This window comes from Bombus vancouverensis, chromosome 3 (genome assembly GCF_051014615.1).
Source record: "Bombus vancouverensis nearcticus chromosome 3, iyBomVanc1_principal, whole genome shotgun sequence".
In the NCBI taxonomy this organism is placed as follows: Eukaryota; Metazoa; Arthropoda; class Insecta; order Hymenoptera; family Apidae; genus Bombus; species Bombus vancouverensis.
In genome coordinates, this window is record NC_134913.1 from 2,381,342 (window position 1) to 2,398,924 (window position 17,583).

At 31.3% G+C, this 17,583-nt stretch overlaps 3 protein-coding genes across 11 annotated transcripts in view; 2 read left to right on the plus strand and 1 right to left on the minus strand.

Annotated features, from left to right (window-relative positions):
- The window catches only part of sky (GTPase-activating protein skywalker), a 45,001-nt gene extending 38,859 nt beyond the window's left edge, over positions 1-6,142 (plus strand). For all 4 annotated transcript variants that reach the window (XM_033346860.2, XM_076617190.1, XM_033346864.2 and 1 more), the window contains 3 exons: positions 1,164-1,322; positions 1,398-1,627; positions 2,661-6,142. In XM_033346860.2, coding sequence (XP_033202751.1) covers positions 1,164-1,322; positions 1,398-1,627; positions 2,661-2,802 — 531 coding nt within the window. In that variant the 3' untranslated portion in view covers positions 2,803-6,142. The remainder of the gene's footprint in view (positions 1-1,163; positions 1,323-1,397; positions 1,628-2,660) is intronic.
- A 709-nt stretch (positions 6,143-6,851) lies between these two features.
- On the plus strand, positions 6,852-13,834 carry LOC117164081 (bcl-2-related ovarian killer protein). Of its 3 annotated transcripts, none has more exons than XM_033346874.2 (5): positions 6,852-7,523; positions 12,336-12,647; positions 12,928-13,318; positions 13,393-13,451; positions 13,534-13,834. In XM_033346874.2, exons 2-5 carry the CDS (start codon positions 12,381-12,383, stop codon positions 13,666-13,668), a joined length of 852 nt encoding a protein of 283 aa, XP_033202765.1. In that variant the 5' UTR covers positions 6,852-7,523; positions 12,336-12,380; the 3' UTR covers positions 13,669-13,834. The 3 variants fall into 3 exon arrangements, with proteins under 3 accessions (XP_033202765.1, XP_033202764.2, XP_033202763.1); XM_033346873.2 differs by lacking the exon at positions 6,852-7,523 and adding an exon at positions 10,050-10,730; XM_033346872.2 differs by lacking the exon at positions 6,852-7,523 and adding an exon at positions 10,742-12,022.
- Oseg5 (intraflagellar transport protein Oseg5) lies at positions 13,718-17,519 on the minus strand. Of its 4 annotated transcripts, XM_033346857.2 has the most exons (16): positions 17,325-17,519; positions 17,089-17,267; positions 16,875-16,985; positions 16,619-16,797; positions 16,448-16,537; positions 16,233-16,370; positions 16,039-16,163; positions 15,717-15,965; positions 15,469-15,632; positions 15,199-15,396; positions 14,971-15,121; positions 14,726-14,897; positions 14,538-14,660; positions 14,324-14,463; positions 14,112-14,250; positions 13,718-14,015 (listed from the first exon to the last, which is right to left on the minus strand). In XM_033346857.2, the coding sequence occupies exons 1-16, from the start codon at positions 17,417-17,419 to the stop codon at positions 13,917-13,919; spliced, it is 2,352 nt and encodes a 783-aa protein (XP_033202748.2). In that variant the 5' UTR covers positions 17,420-17,519; the 3' UTR covers positions 13,718-13,916. The 4 variants fall into 4 exon arrangements, with proteins under 4 accessions (XP_033202748.2, XP_033202746.2, XP_033202750.2 ...); XM_033346855.2 differs by having other exon boundaries at positions 17,089-17,519; XM_033346859.2 differs by having other exon boundaries at positions 13,718-14,037; positions 17,089-17,519.
- Between the last annotated feature and the right edge of the window lie 64 nt (positions 17,520-17,583).

Sequence of the window (17,583 nt, forward strand, 5' to 3'; positions counted from 1 at the left end):
TCCTTACTTGCCTGAGGTTTAATTTTCTTACAGAGTATACACATTGAACTGAATGATGTATGGCCTGATTTATATATTGAAGAGAACGATGCACTGACTCGTATTCCTTCTGAATAAATTACGTGCTCAGTTTTACTATTCTCTGCTATTAATTCGGCATGTTGTCCCTGTCTTATTATCATGCATTTGTAGTGATCCTGGAATTCCTTTCCCTCAACCTCTACTAATTTTTATTGTTACATTCTTCTTACACTCCTTTTGAATATTTTTTGATGTAATTAGTGTGCAACATCAATATAATAAAGTAAACTTGTAGTTACAATTTTAAACCGTTTGAACACTATTCAATGTATATGTAGTTACATGCACATTTTTATTTTTACATTTTATTAAGCCCTTATCATATCACGTGCATTGCCTCATCAAGTTACCACATCACAACCTTAATCTACTTATTATCATAATTTATAATATTGTAGCAATTCACTTTTATATTTGAATGATGTTCTTGCTTTTTGCATGATAGTTTTGCATCTTGTGTAAGCACAAGCCTAATTTCCTAATATTTTTTAAATTGTATTTCTTGATAGTTTTTTCTTGTATTGGTGTTACAGATTTTTAGAGAAAAAATTTTTAAATTACGAAATCGTTATTGATAAACAACAAAAGAGCTGAATGTGATAATTATCTTAATATTAAGGGTATATAAGAATATAAAAATATTGACAATCTCCTTTAGCACAAAAAATATTTAAAAGTAAATTAAAATTAATATAAGTGATTAATTATATAAGTAATTATACTTAGGAGTTCAATATACATATATGTATATAAAACTTTATTTTTGTATATAAATATAAATTACCATCAAACAAATAGGTTTTAAAAACCAAATTTCATATCCACATGATTTAATAAAATTATTCAAAAAGAAAAAAAAACCGAGTAAAAGACCAGAAGAATAAATATACTTCCTTTTTATATTGTTTGGCTTGATTATTTTTTTTCAGTCAAAGGCATGATTTACCTCTGCTATGACTTAGTTTGCTGTATTCTTGAACAACTAGAAGATTATTGAGAACTAATGTTTGCGCAATTATAAATACTGGCCATAATTATATAAAATAGTTCTATTAACTTTTTGTACATTTATTTTGTGACAGTTATTCACGTTATGGTCCTGGCTGCCTATGCGGATCACCATGTATCAACCAATCCTATTGTATACAACAGAAGAGCATGGTTGTTCTTTGACAACATTTTATGTAAGGGTAGAGCAACATGAACCAACCCTCTTAATGATAAAAACATGTAACAATGAAGTAAGTGTATTCTTTATAGAATATTGGTTTTTTATCTCTACTTAATAAACATTCATTTGTACTTTTTGTTATAAGGTATTTGGTGCCTATTGCTCCACAAGATGGTGTGAACGTAACTTGAAAAATGATAAAGGACAAAGACAAGCTTATTTTGGGACAGGTGAAACTTTCTTATTCAGTTTGTATCCTGAACGAGCAAAATACCCTTGGGTGGGTATGGATTCTTCGCACAATGATTCTAAAGTCCATCATTCAGCTGAACTGTTTATGGCGGCAGATTCCAAAATGATAACAATTGGAGGAGGGTAAGATTTTTTTTAAATATAATATTTATGAAAAATGTGTGTACTATTTATATACTCATTAATACTTTGACTGCTACCACAGTAAAAATTGTATGAAAATTGACAGGTAGGGCATTTTGAATATAATCGATAAATAGAAGATACTTTGAAACAAAAAGTGCCCCATTGAACAATTAAACAATTTTATTAGAACATCAATAAAAAAGAAAATGAGAACAAATCTTGCATCTAATGGTACACTGTGTTTGCATTCATATCTTCGAGGCGTGATCTACGAATATTATTATAAACACAGCTTAGAAAATAATCGTAAATGCTGCTTTATAATCATATATATAATTGAAATTAGAAGTGTACAGATACCTTACTATTATAGAATGAACAAATACTGTTTATTAATACCTTCTACACGTTTCAACATTCTGGACGCTTTGCTTACGATGGAATAACGAATGCGAATAGTTTGTTGAAATAAATGAAGCCTTTTTATAATATGTTACCAAGGCGTCACGGTGATCATCCATGACCACCAATAAGATGAACGGTCCATTGGGGAAGAATGTTGTTTTACATTATCAATTTATTATTATTTTGCCATTATATGCTTTGAATAATAAAAATACTCTCGTGGCGTCCTGAGCGAAACGTGATTTCGGCGTGGCAGTCAAAGTGTTAACCGTTTGAGTCCCAGGGGTCTTTGAAAAAACAGGATCGAAAAATCCCGAACAGCGCGATAGCGCTTGTCTTAATCGATTGCGAAGAGAAACAAAGGACGCAATAGCGCTCGTCATATTTGTTATTTTATGAAATACATCTATATTATCATATATGCGTACTATTAGTGTATAAATATCTCAAGTTTTGTTCAATAAATATTATTGAGAAGATAACAATGAAATACAAAATACCGTCAGTCGTCCGTAGCGTTCAAATGTATTGGGACTTTTCGACACAAAATCTAAACAGTGCGATCGCGCTGGTTGGAACTCAAACGGTTAAATTGTATTAAAAATGATTGATTTATTATTTTCAGAGACGGTCAAGCGATATGGATGGATGAAAATATAAGATTCGGTAAAACAGATCGGTGCTCTACATTCAATAATCCACCCCTTTGTGCCAGTGGCGATTTTGAGATTAGGGTACTAGAAGTATATGGATTTGCTGGTGCTTGAAAAGAAGACAGAATTTGGCACTACAACGTATCAGCTTATTTAATTCCCTACTGCCATTTAGCGACTCTCTTCTATACATATAGTGTCGTATACATTATATACAAGTATCTTCGTATCGTATATGTGCAAAATTATCGCGCTTTTCTAGTCGCGGTATTTGTGATGCATCTTCAGTCGTTTGCGGAATACTAGTATTATTATATGTGCATGTTTCATTGTTGAGGCGCTCTAAGAGGTTCTGTACCGATTGAGATTACATAGATTTATCTCCTTCGTTTTATTACGCTTGTTTGTTCGATTATTTGTCTCGACGTTTGCAGAAACAATAAGACGATTTCTACGATTATTGTGTTGCGAATTCTCTAGCAGGACACAGAATGATATGAAATGGTTGCTAACGTATAGATCATAGTCTGCGACATGGTGAACATCGACAATAATCAACGTTAAGTCATCTTTAGTTATGTTACAAATCTTGATATCTAACATGTACATATGTAAGAAATGATTGATTATTTACATGAATACTTAATATTCATTGGACCAGATGCTGTCAATATATATATATACGTACATATGCTGCAAATTAATTTAACGGAATCTATTGTTAATTTTGCAGTTTAACAACAATGCTCGTATACGTATGTGTTAATGCCTTGCAATGTTTATTTACTTTAGTATTGTTACAACTAGCTTTAATGAATTGTTGAACGTAGGAGCGAGACAAACGAAGGAAAGAGTACTGTTTATATGTTACATATTGTGTCTGTCACGCGTTAATCGTATATGTGTATATATACACTACATACATATAATATGTATGTTAATCTCATATTAATTTCTTGTAAATATTATAAATAGTGCCCCTTGCGCAAGTAGACACACACGCAACACAATTCATACACATTCATATATACATTAACTTTAGTCGATTCATTCCACACTGACATGAACGCGTGACGATGAAGGATGGAGTGCCTAGTCGTTTGTATTATATACGCATTTTCATTATTGTCAAATGAATCAACTAAATTTATTGTATGTACATTGACGAATATCGAGCCAGCGTTGTAAGAAAGAAAATGAAGAAATATATTAATGGCAGGGGGCGAATGGTACTTTGAACAACGATAATGCCTTTTATTTTTTAGAGATGATTACGTTTGAAGAAAAGAAAATCGCGTGAAGATTGACCTGTTTTTTAAAGTGAAATACGAAAAGCCATAGCTTTCATGTAGTATATTAAGGATTTGTATATTTTATATAGAATCATGTCGATAGTAAGATAACAACTAGTACCAGATATTGAAACTTATATGTACAGAGGAACAGTACGATGATTTTTTTTTCGATATAATATGTCGATACACTCTTCGGGCATTCTGATGAAACGTGCTAGCGTTACTATCGTTATTCTTTGTCTCTTTTTGTGATCAAATCTGTATCGATGTCGTACGATACATGATTAATTCTTAGAGTACCTGCTTCTTTGTTTAGTTTCTTGTTGTTACTTCTTTTTTTCCTTTTTTTTTCTTTTTTTTTTTTTTTTGAATGAAAGGGAAAGATGAAGAGTGAAATTGAGCGTGCATGGAAAAACTGAAGGTGTCGATTTTAGATTCCTTGGTTGTGATGTAAAAGTGGCTGGTACCACTTTTGTCCGAGTGACAATACATAATTATAATGTTTGTGTAGGAGGATTATGTATCTTTCACCCCCCGTCATACTATCAACTGTAAAATAACGCAACAAATAACATGTGGAAAATGTGTGCGTTATTCTTGATATGGCTACGCGTTAAGGAGGAACACTCAAAAGCACTAGAAAAAAGGAGCCTAAGAAGAAACGTTCCGTACATCGGCTGAGTCACCTCTTTCAGTTTTACATTAATATAATCAATCACGTTAATTAGTTTTCTTACATCGACTCTTTATACAATCGTGCGAGACGCAAATGCAAGAATGACCGAGCAACACAACAAAGAACAATCAACATATTATACACGGCGATATTGAATTCAATTTTAAATATAACCAGTGTTATAATATCGAATTTAACTGCTGAATCGTTTTCTGAAATTTGTCTAACACCAACGAGATAGTTCATAGTGAAACAAAATAATAACGAATCACGTTCACTTATCAATGTTTTGTAAATCTACGATGGTACTCCCATGGTTCACACGAAGTTAGCGAAAGTAAAAGAGTACACTGCTGATCTCAACGAAAAGATACACTACGATAGGATAGCGTAAAAAATGTATGTGTTTTACATTACCAGAAATTTTATTACGCTATCAGAACGGAGTTGGGTTACTCAGTTTAAGCGTAAGAGGTATCATATTGAAAGATACTCGAGTGTATTTAGGACGATTTATTGTAATTTTAAAGATATATAGTTACATTTCTCAGAAATGTGAAACGTGAATTTGAGGTTAGGTGGGGGTTCACGATTGGAAGAAAGAAATAAAGCAATCGACAGAATTTATGTGTCTTACAAACACAATGCGAGTAAAAGTGCATTTTTGTACAACACGTGAGAATAGTTGAAGAAAGGAGAATCTGCGTGTATAGAGTTCCATATAGTTAAATTATTGCATTATTAGTTTATATTTATACAATTCATATACAATCCATATGTTAATTGTTTAAATCAAAGTTTGGGTTTCCACGTTACAGAGTCTTTTTCTTAACTATTCCAAGGTTGTTACCAGGAGCGTTAAGGGTTGCAAATGCTGCTAGTACGATTATCTTTTTTTTTTTATGAAATTATAGTCGCGTGATAACTGAATGAGTGAATATTTATTTATTGTGTATTCGTGGTCGAGAGAAAGGTAATAATAATGTGCAGACAATGGAAAGTATTATTATTCAAATTTTCTAACATAGCACAGCATAACATTAATTTACGTTAGTGAGTAATATATATATATATACATATATATATATACATATAAATATATTACATATATACGTACATACATACATATATACATATATTCATATATAAATATAAATATGCCTATAAACGATGAGAAAAGAAAAATAAACGTAATTGAATGGAGTGTTTTCAAGCTTTCCGCAGTGTTGTTATATTATAAATATATATATATAATGTAAGTTATACCGTTTCCGAAAAAGAAGATTGTTGCCTCTTGATGCTACTTTATCATATCATCGTTGTGAATAGAATATTGTTATACACGAATTTATCGTCCCACTTACTGTTCCTTCCATTTTGAGAAGGATATCTTACACACACACATGTGACATTCTTTATTATATAAATATACTGCATGTGATCCTAAAAAAGCCAACATGTGAAACTAAAGTATAAAGACAAATCTATTTAAAAGCATCCCATAATCCTAGAAATTTTCATAAATGAGAAGTAAATATAATTGCTTACGTTCGTACAGAAAAAATTAGTATAATTTTGGACTATGAATTTTAATAATACGTGATAATTTAACAAAATTTTCGGAACTTTGACAATCAAAAATAAAACATAAAATCAATTGCACTTTGGAAAATTTATAGTAGCTGAAATAATTCTTTTAAAAGTAATGTCATATAAACAGTGCGCTATTTTAAAATTGAAAATGGTTATTACAAACTAATATTTTTATAAGTAATCGTTCAAAATTAACGTATGCAATGAAAGTTTAATGGTTTCCATTGTTAACACTTTCCAAAGCATCTATTTAAATATTCTTTAGAAATATTTTACTAAATTTTCAACATATTTAAATCTTTATATTAAAAATTCTTTGATGAGAAGATATAGAAAATTATTAATTTTTAAAATTAGTCATTAAACTATTTTAATATAAAAATTTTTATCATATTCATAATTTAACATTAACCTTACCATATCCGGTCAAATGACCGATTTTAAAATTTAATTTAAAAGTGTACATTCGTTGTTATATCTTTTGTTCATCCAATTTCATGTAAATTATTATACTAACAAAAATTGAGAAACTGATTAATCAGGTAATGTAAGAATTTACATAAAGTTAGATGAACAAAAGAAATAACAATGAATATACAATTTTAAATTAAATTTTGAAACCGGTCATTTGACCGGGCCTAGTAAGGTTAATATTAATAGTACATCCTTATATTTTTCAAGCACTATCACGATCAGAAAATGTGACTCTAAATTTTCATTCATTACAGTGTTATTACTATCTTAATTAAAAAAAGCAACTTGAAAAAATTATTAAATATTTCAAGATCATTTGATCAACGTGTATCCATTAATTGCAAATTAATCTCAAATTTTCTCAGAAATGTTTTTCGTACAGTGACTCAACCGTTGTACAGCGATGTAAGTAGGGATAACACTTGTACGGCGTTCACGCAACATCTTCAAGCTACATCATGTGTAGTTGAAAAGTCACCAGTATTGTTCGCGCTGTGTTCTCTACAATTTCGACGGTGCGTCGCGCGTTCCCCGTATCCTTCGATCATCTATAGCTTCTTTTTAAATTGTACAACAATCTAATTGACGTAGATAGATTCACGAATTCTAAAAAAGGGAAAAATATGAATTGTCTGTCATAGACAGCGTAAGCTTTTAATATAGTGTGTTCGATAAAGTAGTGATTAAATGTACAAACTACGAAAGTGTTTGGAACCGATTTCACACGTGAACTGTAATCGTACGAACAACCGTCAAGAAAAATAGCGATAAATCTCTGTACTTCGTTAACATTCAAGGTAACGATATATATAGCTTCTTGTTGAAACACTTGCAAATAATTAATTGTCAATAAAAATAAATAAATAAAATTGTATGTTAGCCAATAACGACAATGTAACGATATATCTCTCTCATGAAGAAATCGTTTCTTCGAAATATATTTCGTAAGAATTACGAAAAGTGAGTTTTTAACTAAAGTGTAATGCTTTTAATTTTTCAAAAGTTACACCAAATGTCAAGTATATCAAATACTTTATTTTATATTTACAAAAAAATTGAAAAGCATCGTTTGTTAGTTATTGCAAGCGACAATAAAGAGATTATTTTTTGTATTACAAAACTGGCTTCAGTTTTTGGGAAATTTATAAAAGGAGGGGGGTACAGCCGTTACCTGAAGAACATGTAGCCCGCATCTTTTATTCGATGTCGTCTCGACCTATATTTTCGTACTGTTAGTTACACGTCGCCCTTTCAATTCCACACTTCCTCTTTTTTTTCTTTTCTCTACTCTTACGTCACCCATGAAATTTACCGGTAAACTTAATCGACGACATGATAAATTATGTAAATTTATGCAGGAAACAATCTATTTTCTAAATACGGTGTATTGTTAATAACTTAAGGATGGAAGACATCTATTAAAACAAGTGAAAAGATACGTTTCAATATGTTAGTTATGTTTATGTAACGCTACAGTTGATTTAAAAACAATTCTAACCATATTCATGTAATATTGCTCAATATATTGATCTGTAATACTGATAATATGTATATCTTTGAATTGTGATATTTTATCTTTTGTATCGTAGTGTATATGTGTAATAGCTTCGAGTATTCAGTTAATTTTAATGTTTGAAGAAATTAGCTGCCTTCTTTCTCTTTCAAGAAATTACTCTCGTTTAGCGATAATATGATGCTAATATATACGGACGGCGCTATTTTTAATGATTTACTTGATCTAATAGGAATGACTTGTACACATGTGCACGATGCATCACGTAACTAAGATAGAAGAAATTTACAGAGCCAGGAAAAATCATAATTTTTTAAATTAATAAAATACCAGGATTTATTATCAATCTGTTTTTAGGGGAAATTCTAATCACTTATTATAAATCTTTATAACTGTATCTATTTTAAAATGTATTAAAAATGTATCTATTTCTTGAAAAAATTCAGTCATACCTAAATCTCTTATATCCTTTCTTTTTCCAAAGTTTAAAATATTGTGTCTTCTTTGAAAATTTGTACTGCCTTCTCTTTATTTTTTTTTTTTTTTTTTTGTCGAAATCCAGTGTTATCAGTAAGTACGTTTGCAGCCTTTCTTTTTAGCAATGGTTGCCATTCGTATTTTGCGAATGACACCGGTGGTCTACGTGCTCAAAATACAAGATATGTTCACGACAAAAAGGTTCAAAGAATTCGAATCGTTCAGCATATATCGCCACTCAGAATCGTACTTTCTCGGCATAAAGAATCACAAGGAACTCGCCTTCTCCCGATTCGTGATTTATACTCTTCATCGTCGTTCTTACATTTACGTTGCCTTTAACTGCACTGAAAAATTTATTGACTTGCTGTGGTTTGATTGTCTGCCGCAGTTGTCCATTCACCAATTACACTCAATTTGTTTCTAATTGAATTTCAATAAGCTTACCGTGTAAAATGTTTATTAACGTCGAATAGAGTAAACTTTTCAATTAGGCAATGCTTAAGATAATTAATTCGCGTGAATCACATGATATAAATTTCTTTCACTATGTTAACGAAGTTAATCGTTTGCAAATCTTTGGAATATTTACAATTACTTCGTAATAATTTTATCAATAATGTTAATGATTTAATCATCTTAAACATCAGCTGACTCGAAAATTTATTCCAATTGGCAAACGTTAATGAACTTTTTTATTTTCGAGTCGAATTTTGCCAAAGTTAAATTTTTGAATTTGAATATTTTTTTGTACAAGGTTACTGTAAGTAATTCACTTGTTGTTCCATTACCCTGTATATTATCTTATCATCGACGTTCAAATTGCAATGATAATATACGTGATAGAAAATATAAATATTTACGTATATACTTTTATGAGTAGCAAGAAAATTAGCCTAAAATCTAATCGCAGGTGACGCAAAAATTTCTTGCAAATGTTTCACAATTTCGGTCACGTTCATGTCATCCATACGTGTCGTTTCCACGTAAAACTTTTCAAACACGATAAACGTTTTTTACGTTATATAATTAACATCTGGCTGTGTACTTTTGTTACTCATACGCTCAATTTTTTATAGAGATAATTTCTGATGACTTTCTCGCTTAAAACTGGAAATATCGATAAAACTTCTTTTCCACTAGTCTTTCATGTAATTAGAATTGCATCAAAATATATTTTAGCTATTTTCGTATACTTTGCTAAAAAATTTACTTCAGAATCTATTCTTTTTTTTCAATTTTTCCATCTTTTGACATAAATTCAGTTCTTATCATAATTAACGATTCTCGCGATAAATAATTAGCAATTAATTATGACTATGTCATATGAAATAATTAAAGAAACTGTAAAAACGATGTTAAATTAATCTTTTTTCTGTTCTGCTATCCTTCAAGTGTGTTTCTATGACCTAACTAATTGCTATCTTAAGCAACTCGATGCTTCAATTAACCAGTTAATTCAATTTAGCTTTCGCCTAATTAAACACCCTATTTCACCATCTCTAACGAGAATGATCGGCTAATTAAAAGGATTTAATCTCAATTGGGTGACTAGAATGTACAGTTTTTACAATCAATTTACTTAATTACAAATTAATAAATATCCGCAGTCTAGTCATTAGACACATGTTCGCCATTGTTTATTTTACTTTATTCATTCACCTTGACCATTCCAAACAATAACTTACGAGTTCGATGGTTTTCAAAAAAAGCTAAGGGATCCGTCATATAAAAATACAAAACTGGCTTAATTAGCGGATACCATCGCGACACGGAAATAAGCCTTGAAAATTGATAAAACAAACGATTTAACAAGCCGTCGCGCATTCTCCTCCAACGATAATCAACCGGTCAGCTACACCGTTGATAAGCGATAATTCAAAAACATATTACGCATATAATGTGTATGTGGAACGTGTTAGATGACAGTGAGTAATGAGGCAGTCGAGCGTTAATTACAATGAGACCAGACTTTCAATTGCGGGTCCAGGAGAAGGAGGAGGTCCTGCCAATGGTAAATTCATTCAGTTCATTCATTGCTGATGCGAAAATCAAATAAATTAAAAAGGAAATTCTTTCAACTCTCCGCTTCGATACATGCATAATCCTGCAGTTCTTGTAGGGTCTATATGAACCGAAGTGATATATTCCAATAGACATTATTAAAATATACACAGTGACTTGAATTAATTTTCGGAAACATTTGTTTCTAATACATAGTTGACTGTTTTCTAATATATTAAAACAAATATTGTTGTTGCTATTTATTCAATGTATACTTTCCCTAAATAAGAAAAAGGAAACTAAATAATACTTAATTTCATGCGGTGTCTAAATATAATACGAGTTACAGTAATATGGAATTTGAAGAAATAGTAATATTAGTTCATAAGTTTCATAAAGTTTCAAAGTTACGTTAAATTACAAGTTGCGCAAACAAGTGCAACGAAATTGCTAAACATAATGTTACGTAGGCTCTCAAAAGATAATCGGCCGGCTGGACATAGTTGATAATTGATAATTAACGAGCACCCAGACGAGACCAGCACAGACAATACGCAATTAGTTTTTCACATATTACCTATGACCTATTACTATACAAATAAAATGATTCTTTTATCGGTTAACTTATAATTATAAAGTCACTAAGACCGTTGCAAAAATCTGTCAATCTTTAATTATCAAGTCTATTAATCGAACGGTTGATTTGTTCAAATATCTAAAATCTACTAAAAATCTACTAAAATCCACTACTAAATCTACTAAAGAATAACTTCTCAGAACTGGTATTAATATCCACATAATGTTATCATCGCGTACAATACTCGATTGTGTTATAATTGAAAGATGACCTTAAACATGAGGCCAAACGAATACCTTAATTAGCTCGCTATTTTAATTAGGCTGACCAACGATTGGACGACCATGATTTTGCAGTTAGACGAGCGGATATCGCGCTAATTTAGAAATGACACACATCGTGCCTAATTCCGCGCTAGTTAAGGAGGCAAATGATCGAATAAAAATGAGTATATAATATGCACACAATGAAAGTGTATCTTAGCGGCGCGGCACACAAAGCGCTGCGCAGCATGTCAAATAGCTGCGCTAAATAAGGCTGCCAGATAACAACAACTGTACTCGCCGGTGGAATAATAATTGTGTTACGATACCTGGCGTAAATGTACTATGGCATTTTGTAGTGGTAAAGACAAAAAATGCATCTCGGTGTCTCAAGATCATCATACAGAAACTGAAGATATTCATCGATGGACTTTGCCGTGTCTTTGTGACGACCAGGAAGAGGTTTCTGTAAAATTAAATTATCGTCAGAGCAAGTAGCTGTTGCACATTACCATTCAGAAGTCTTATTACGTATCTTATTAGAATTTTTACTTTTCTCTATACCCCTAAGAAAATCAATATGTAATTATTAAATATGAAATCATATAGAAATTTGGTCCAAATAGATGTGGTTTACAATTGGAAAATAGTATAAATTAGAAATTACCAAGAGGCTGAATGTTTAATTCTTTCTTCCATAAAAGGAAAAAAGAGAACAACCTATCCTACGAGATAAGATGTCAAGTTTTTTTAACGATCATTAAAATTCTTTAAGCCTGAAAAGCCTGAATGGCAGGAACTCTCCACGGAGGATTCTTCAATGTCTGGGCTCGTCGGATCTTTACGTGGCTTGGAGGATAATAGTGGGAACACAGGGCAACCGTATCGTAGGCACAGTCTCGCTTTATCTCTCCACTCGAATTTAGGCGCTTTTCCGCTTCCTAACAATCAAGAAGCTTCGCCTTTTCACGTCGTCGATTCAGCACGAAGAAGATTCAGTAATGTCAGCGACGTTGTTTCCAGAAAGATTTCTCATACGATTCGATGGAGAACGGTTTCAGCTTCGATCGAGCTCACAGTATCACAGGTATTTACTTACGTATCACTATCTCATTAATAACATTAATCTCTTAATGTAAGTTAAATTAGTAATATAGTATAATATATAATATAAAATTAGTTATATAATATATAACAATATATATAAAGTTATATAATATATAATTAATTAATAATATATAATATATAATTAGTAATATATTATTAATATGGATTAGGAATCCAAGTGATAAATTAAATCTTCTTCCGCAGTTAACAGATTAATTAGTAGCACAATGACAATTTAATTAATTAATGTATATGTGTAGGGATCGTCGTTATGTGCTCAATACATCCGAAATCGTTTAAAACGATCTGGAATTTTTCACCGAAAGCTGGGTCTGAAAAGAATGAGAAGCGCCATGTTGCTTCCTGGAGGTGCAGTCGTTGGCGAAGTTTATCCAGAATTAGTATCAGTTGGAGCTGAACTGGAAAAGATGCATCCAAATTTGTTCAATCGTGTTGCACGACAAATCGGTTGTGGTAGTTTCTCATCAGAACAGTCTGCCAGCGAGGCCATTGCCGATATCTCCAGGGAAATGATCAGGAATGGAGAAATGACTTGGAGCAAAGTGATAGCCCTTTACGCGGTTGCTGGTGGTATTGCCGTAGATTGCGTACGTCAGGGTAAACCTGAGTATTTACCTGCTATACAGAGAGGTAGTTATTTTAAAGTTGAAATGCTATTCCTTTAATCTTGATCTCCTTACGCTTAAAAACATTTTTGATTTGAGGTATGACGGATGTATTAGAAGAAGACCTTGCAGCATGGATACAAGCTAACGGTGGATGGGTAAGATGAAGTGCATTATATAAGGAAGATATAATACCCGAATGTTCTTTAAATTGAAAAAAACATATATTTTTAATTTCAGTCCGCTTTAGCAACACGATACAGACCTGTTACAAAAGAAACAACGTGGTATTCACGGAAACTTATATTTTTATTTTTATTCACCGTCTTGCTCATTTTTATGATCTCTATATTTTTAAAATTTGTAGTTTTATAATACATATAATTATGTAATATAATTACATAAAAAAGTGACTTATACTGTATAGTATTTAAATGTAAATTCTCATTTATGTAAAATATTTGTATACTAGATTCCAAAAGTTAAACAAATCATCGTGACATTTATCTCATCAATGATTAAAAATTTTGTTTAACTGAAATATTTGGAAACACAGGTGCTTTGTACTTTATTTTTATATATTTTAATAAGTAATTTGTATAAAGAAAGATACTGTTACGCTTTCAAGTATCCATTTCTTGCTTCATTGTTTCGTTTTTTTGTATTTCTGCTTCCGGTAATTCAATTTCGTCTCGCTTAAATGGAACCTTTTCAGTAGCTTCCTGGTGAAAATTTTTTGTCTCACTGCTTGGTAAAAATATAAAAACTATGTGCAAAATATTCGATATTGTGCAATGTGATAAATTTATTCAATTTACTTGCGTCTTTGCAACGTTTGCCATATATTCAAGAAAATTTTGGTTCGTTTCTTTCTTATTGATTACTCGAAGATATTCTTTTCTTGCGTTCAATACCTCATCCAGTTGCTTTCTGTGTCTAATCGCTAATTCTAATGCTCTAAATCAATAATTAATACATTAAAAATAGCAATATTTTTGAAAAATTGTTTTATAAATTTGAAAAATGGTACCTATTCCAATTATATATTTCAATGTTAATTCGTACAGCTTCCTCAGTTAATCCGTTTTGTAAAAGTATGCCTTCTGCAGTTAACAGATCTCCCGACAGAAGCGCCATTTCCGCTAATCTTTTTATTTTATTTGGTAGACTCTAATTTCAAAGATTTAAGATTATCGACTTATTTAGAAAATGAAGACATTTTAATCTCATGTTTTTATTATTACCTTTATATACTGAATATAATTAACTTTATCGTATCGCGAAATTGCTGCATATGCTTCTTCCGCAGCATCTAATTCCTTATTGTCAGTTGCCATAACAGCCATGCAAGTCCACAATACTTCATTCTATTCATAATCTTTGTGTCAAGAAATTTCGATTTATTCGAAAGAAGAGGATAGATATTAATTACCTGAGCAATTCGGCAAAGAGACAGTGCTTCTTTCCATCTTTTGTTCAGTATATGTTGATGAAGACTAATAAAAAATGTATAAAAGGAAGAAGCCACTAATGCTCCATCACCACGTCGTATCATTACCATTCCATTATAGACATTAGCTATACTTGGTTGTTTACCAAACTCACTAAAAGCATTAATAAAACATGTATTGTTATTGAGAAATAACGAATCGCATTTTATACAATAGAGTTAAAAACCTGCTTTCTTTATCGATCCTTGTTTTTCGTATAATCTTACGATCGCTATAATGCACACAATTAGGACACAACCATACAGATAATGTTGCATCCAACATCGCTGCTAAAACATTTGCATCAGTCGCCCATGCAATATCTTGTGCCATAGCAGCTAAACAAATAAAACGAACAAGTATAAAGGTATCCCTAGCAAATTGTATAAATAAATCTTTTTTTAACACTGCGTACCTATTTTACATACTCTACCAAAACCAGGGATTCGTATAGAAACTAGAAACAGATCTTTGTTTATGTCGATTAATGCTACTTGTCGATCAGTTATTCCGCCAACATGATTCAACGCAACCCTTGTAATACTTTGAAGATGTGTGTAAGTCTGGTTTTCTGTTATAGGTTTATTATAAGCCACTTCTAATACATGAAGAACTAAAAAATTTTGTAATAATCTTTATATATTTTTACTTCCTCTTTTTTATTTAAAAACTTATTTTATCATACGTTTTTCGTTACTTTGCGATCGTATAACTAAAGTATCAGAACATAGCGATACGCAAGGTGGGTAAAGTCGTTCCTGTGTTATTCCTTTCCATTTTGGAGTTCCTAATAAACGACCTTGATAACTGTACAATGATACGCTATTCCATTCAACTAATAAAAAATGCCTTTAAAATAATGCGTTTATAAATTATTTCGTTTTCTTTTAACCTCTTAATATTTTTTTAATGTATAAAATAATTAATATCTACTTTTCTGCAAGAAGTACCGCTGATACACTAGTATTTTTTAAATCGAATATAGCAGGAGTATTCCAATTTGCTACCGAATAAACATGACACTGTGCTGGTGTAATTACAACTAAATAATCAAAACCAAATTCCAGCTGCACCACGCGATCCGATATCTCTAATGTTTCTCGTATTTCATTACCCACATTTCTGACTTCAATTACTTTTCTTTTGACCAATGTGGCTTCGTAATTATTCCATTCCAATCTTCTGTTTTCCGTTCATATGAAATACGCAAGTATGTATATATTTACATAATATTTTATTTTAATGATTTTTGTACCTGTCTATTATATGTCCTGTTGATACAGTTCCATTACTACAAGCCATAGCTACTTGTGTGCTATCACTTGACCAAGCAATACTGTATATACTTCCAGAATTTATTTTTTCTAATGAATGAGACCACTAAAAGTATATGCATATCAGTAAAAAAGAGTACATAAATAAATAATAAAATATGTAATATGAACTAACTCCTGTTTTATCACAAAGTTTGATTGTGTTAAATGATCCAACAGCAAAGTAATCCCCAGAAAAGCTCCAGCTTACTGATGTAATAGGATAATCTCCTATGCTACTAGAAAATAGCTGAGTACCATTAGGATCCCATACCTTAAATGAAAATTTAATTTCTCATTGATTCTTTCATTTGTATAATTAGATTTTTCTTTAAATTTTTCATATTCCACCTTATATCTACAATCTTCACCACCAGAAATTATCAATCCATGAGTGTGACTCCAACATAAAACCAAAACCAGACCATCATGAGCCAATAACTGAAATAAGATTTTTTTTCAAATATTATTTCTTTCTTTAATTGTACAAATATCATATACATTTGTTAAATATTATTTAACCTTGCGAGGTTTGGAATTAGAATTAAGCGACTGAAAAGTTAAGTGAGCTCCCTGAGAATATAATACTGTCGTACAATCTGAACTCCAGGCAGCAGATAGTATGGGGAACATGCCTTTAACAACAACAGAGCGAAGCATGCCACTACGTGACCATACTTTTATCAAACCATCTTCACCAGCTAGGATTATGATAAATTAGAAATTTACCAAATAATAATTACTCCAATAACTACCTCATCTAAGATGTTTTAATTACCAGTCAAAAGTGCAGAGCCATCACTACTCCATCTGCCTACTGTCGTTGCTCCTTTATGAGCATCTATGCTCTTTTCTATACGTCCATTTTTATTAACTAAATGATATTTTCCTATAACAAAGATATCAAAGCCAAAACTAGTAATATTGAAAAATGAAGTTACAACCAAAATAGTACATTTTAGTATTACATCTTTAAGTATAAAAACAAATACCGTCGGCTGTAGTAATTAACAGAACATCTAACGACTGTTTTTTAGTAATTAGCGCTGCATAATTTGGTCGCGGATGCCATTGCATGTCGGTCGGATAAAAATCATTAGGAAATTCCGTAACAATGCTAGAATGTGCGGTTCCACCTTCCAAATGCCACGCTATTAATAAATGATCCTCTCTGAAAAGGTAATCACTTAGATTATTTATATTTTTTCTCGTAAATACAAAATCATACCCGCATGAATAAATCTCTTCCGTCGAGCTCCATGCTACACAAGTTACCAAACGCTTATGACCATTACGATTTTGTGCAGATATTTTAAATCTCATTTTATACGTATCTGTCACCTTAACCCCTGTCTGAATGTACGTGTAAAAACGTTTGCGGCTTCACATAAAATTACCATGCACGTAACATCGAACAACATTCTATACATATACAAATTCGATCGCATGCTTAGAGCAACCTTGAAGTCCGGGAATTTGTTGGTGTA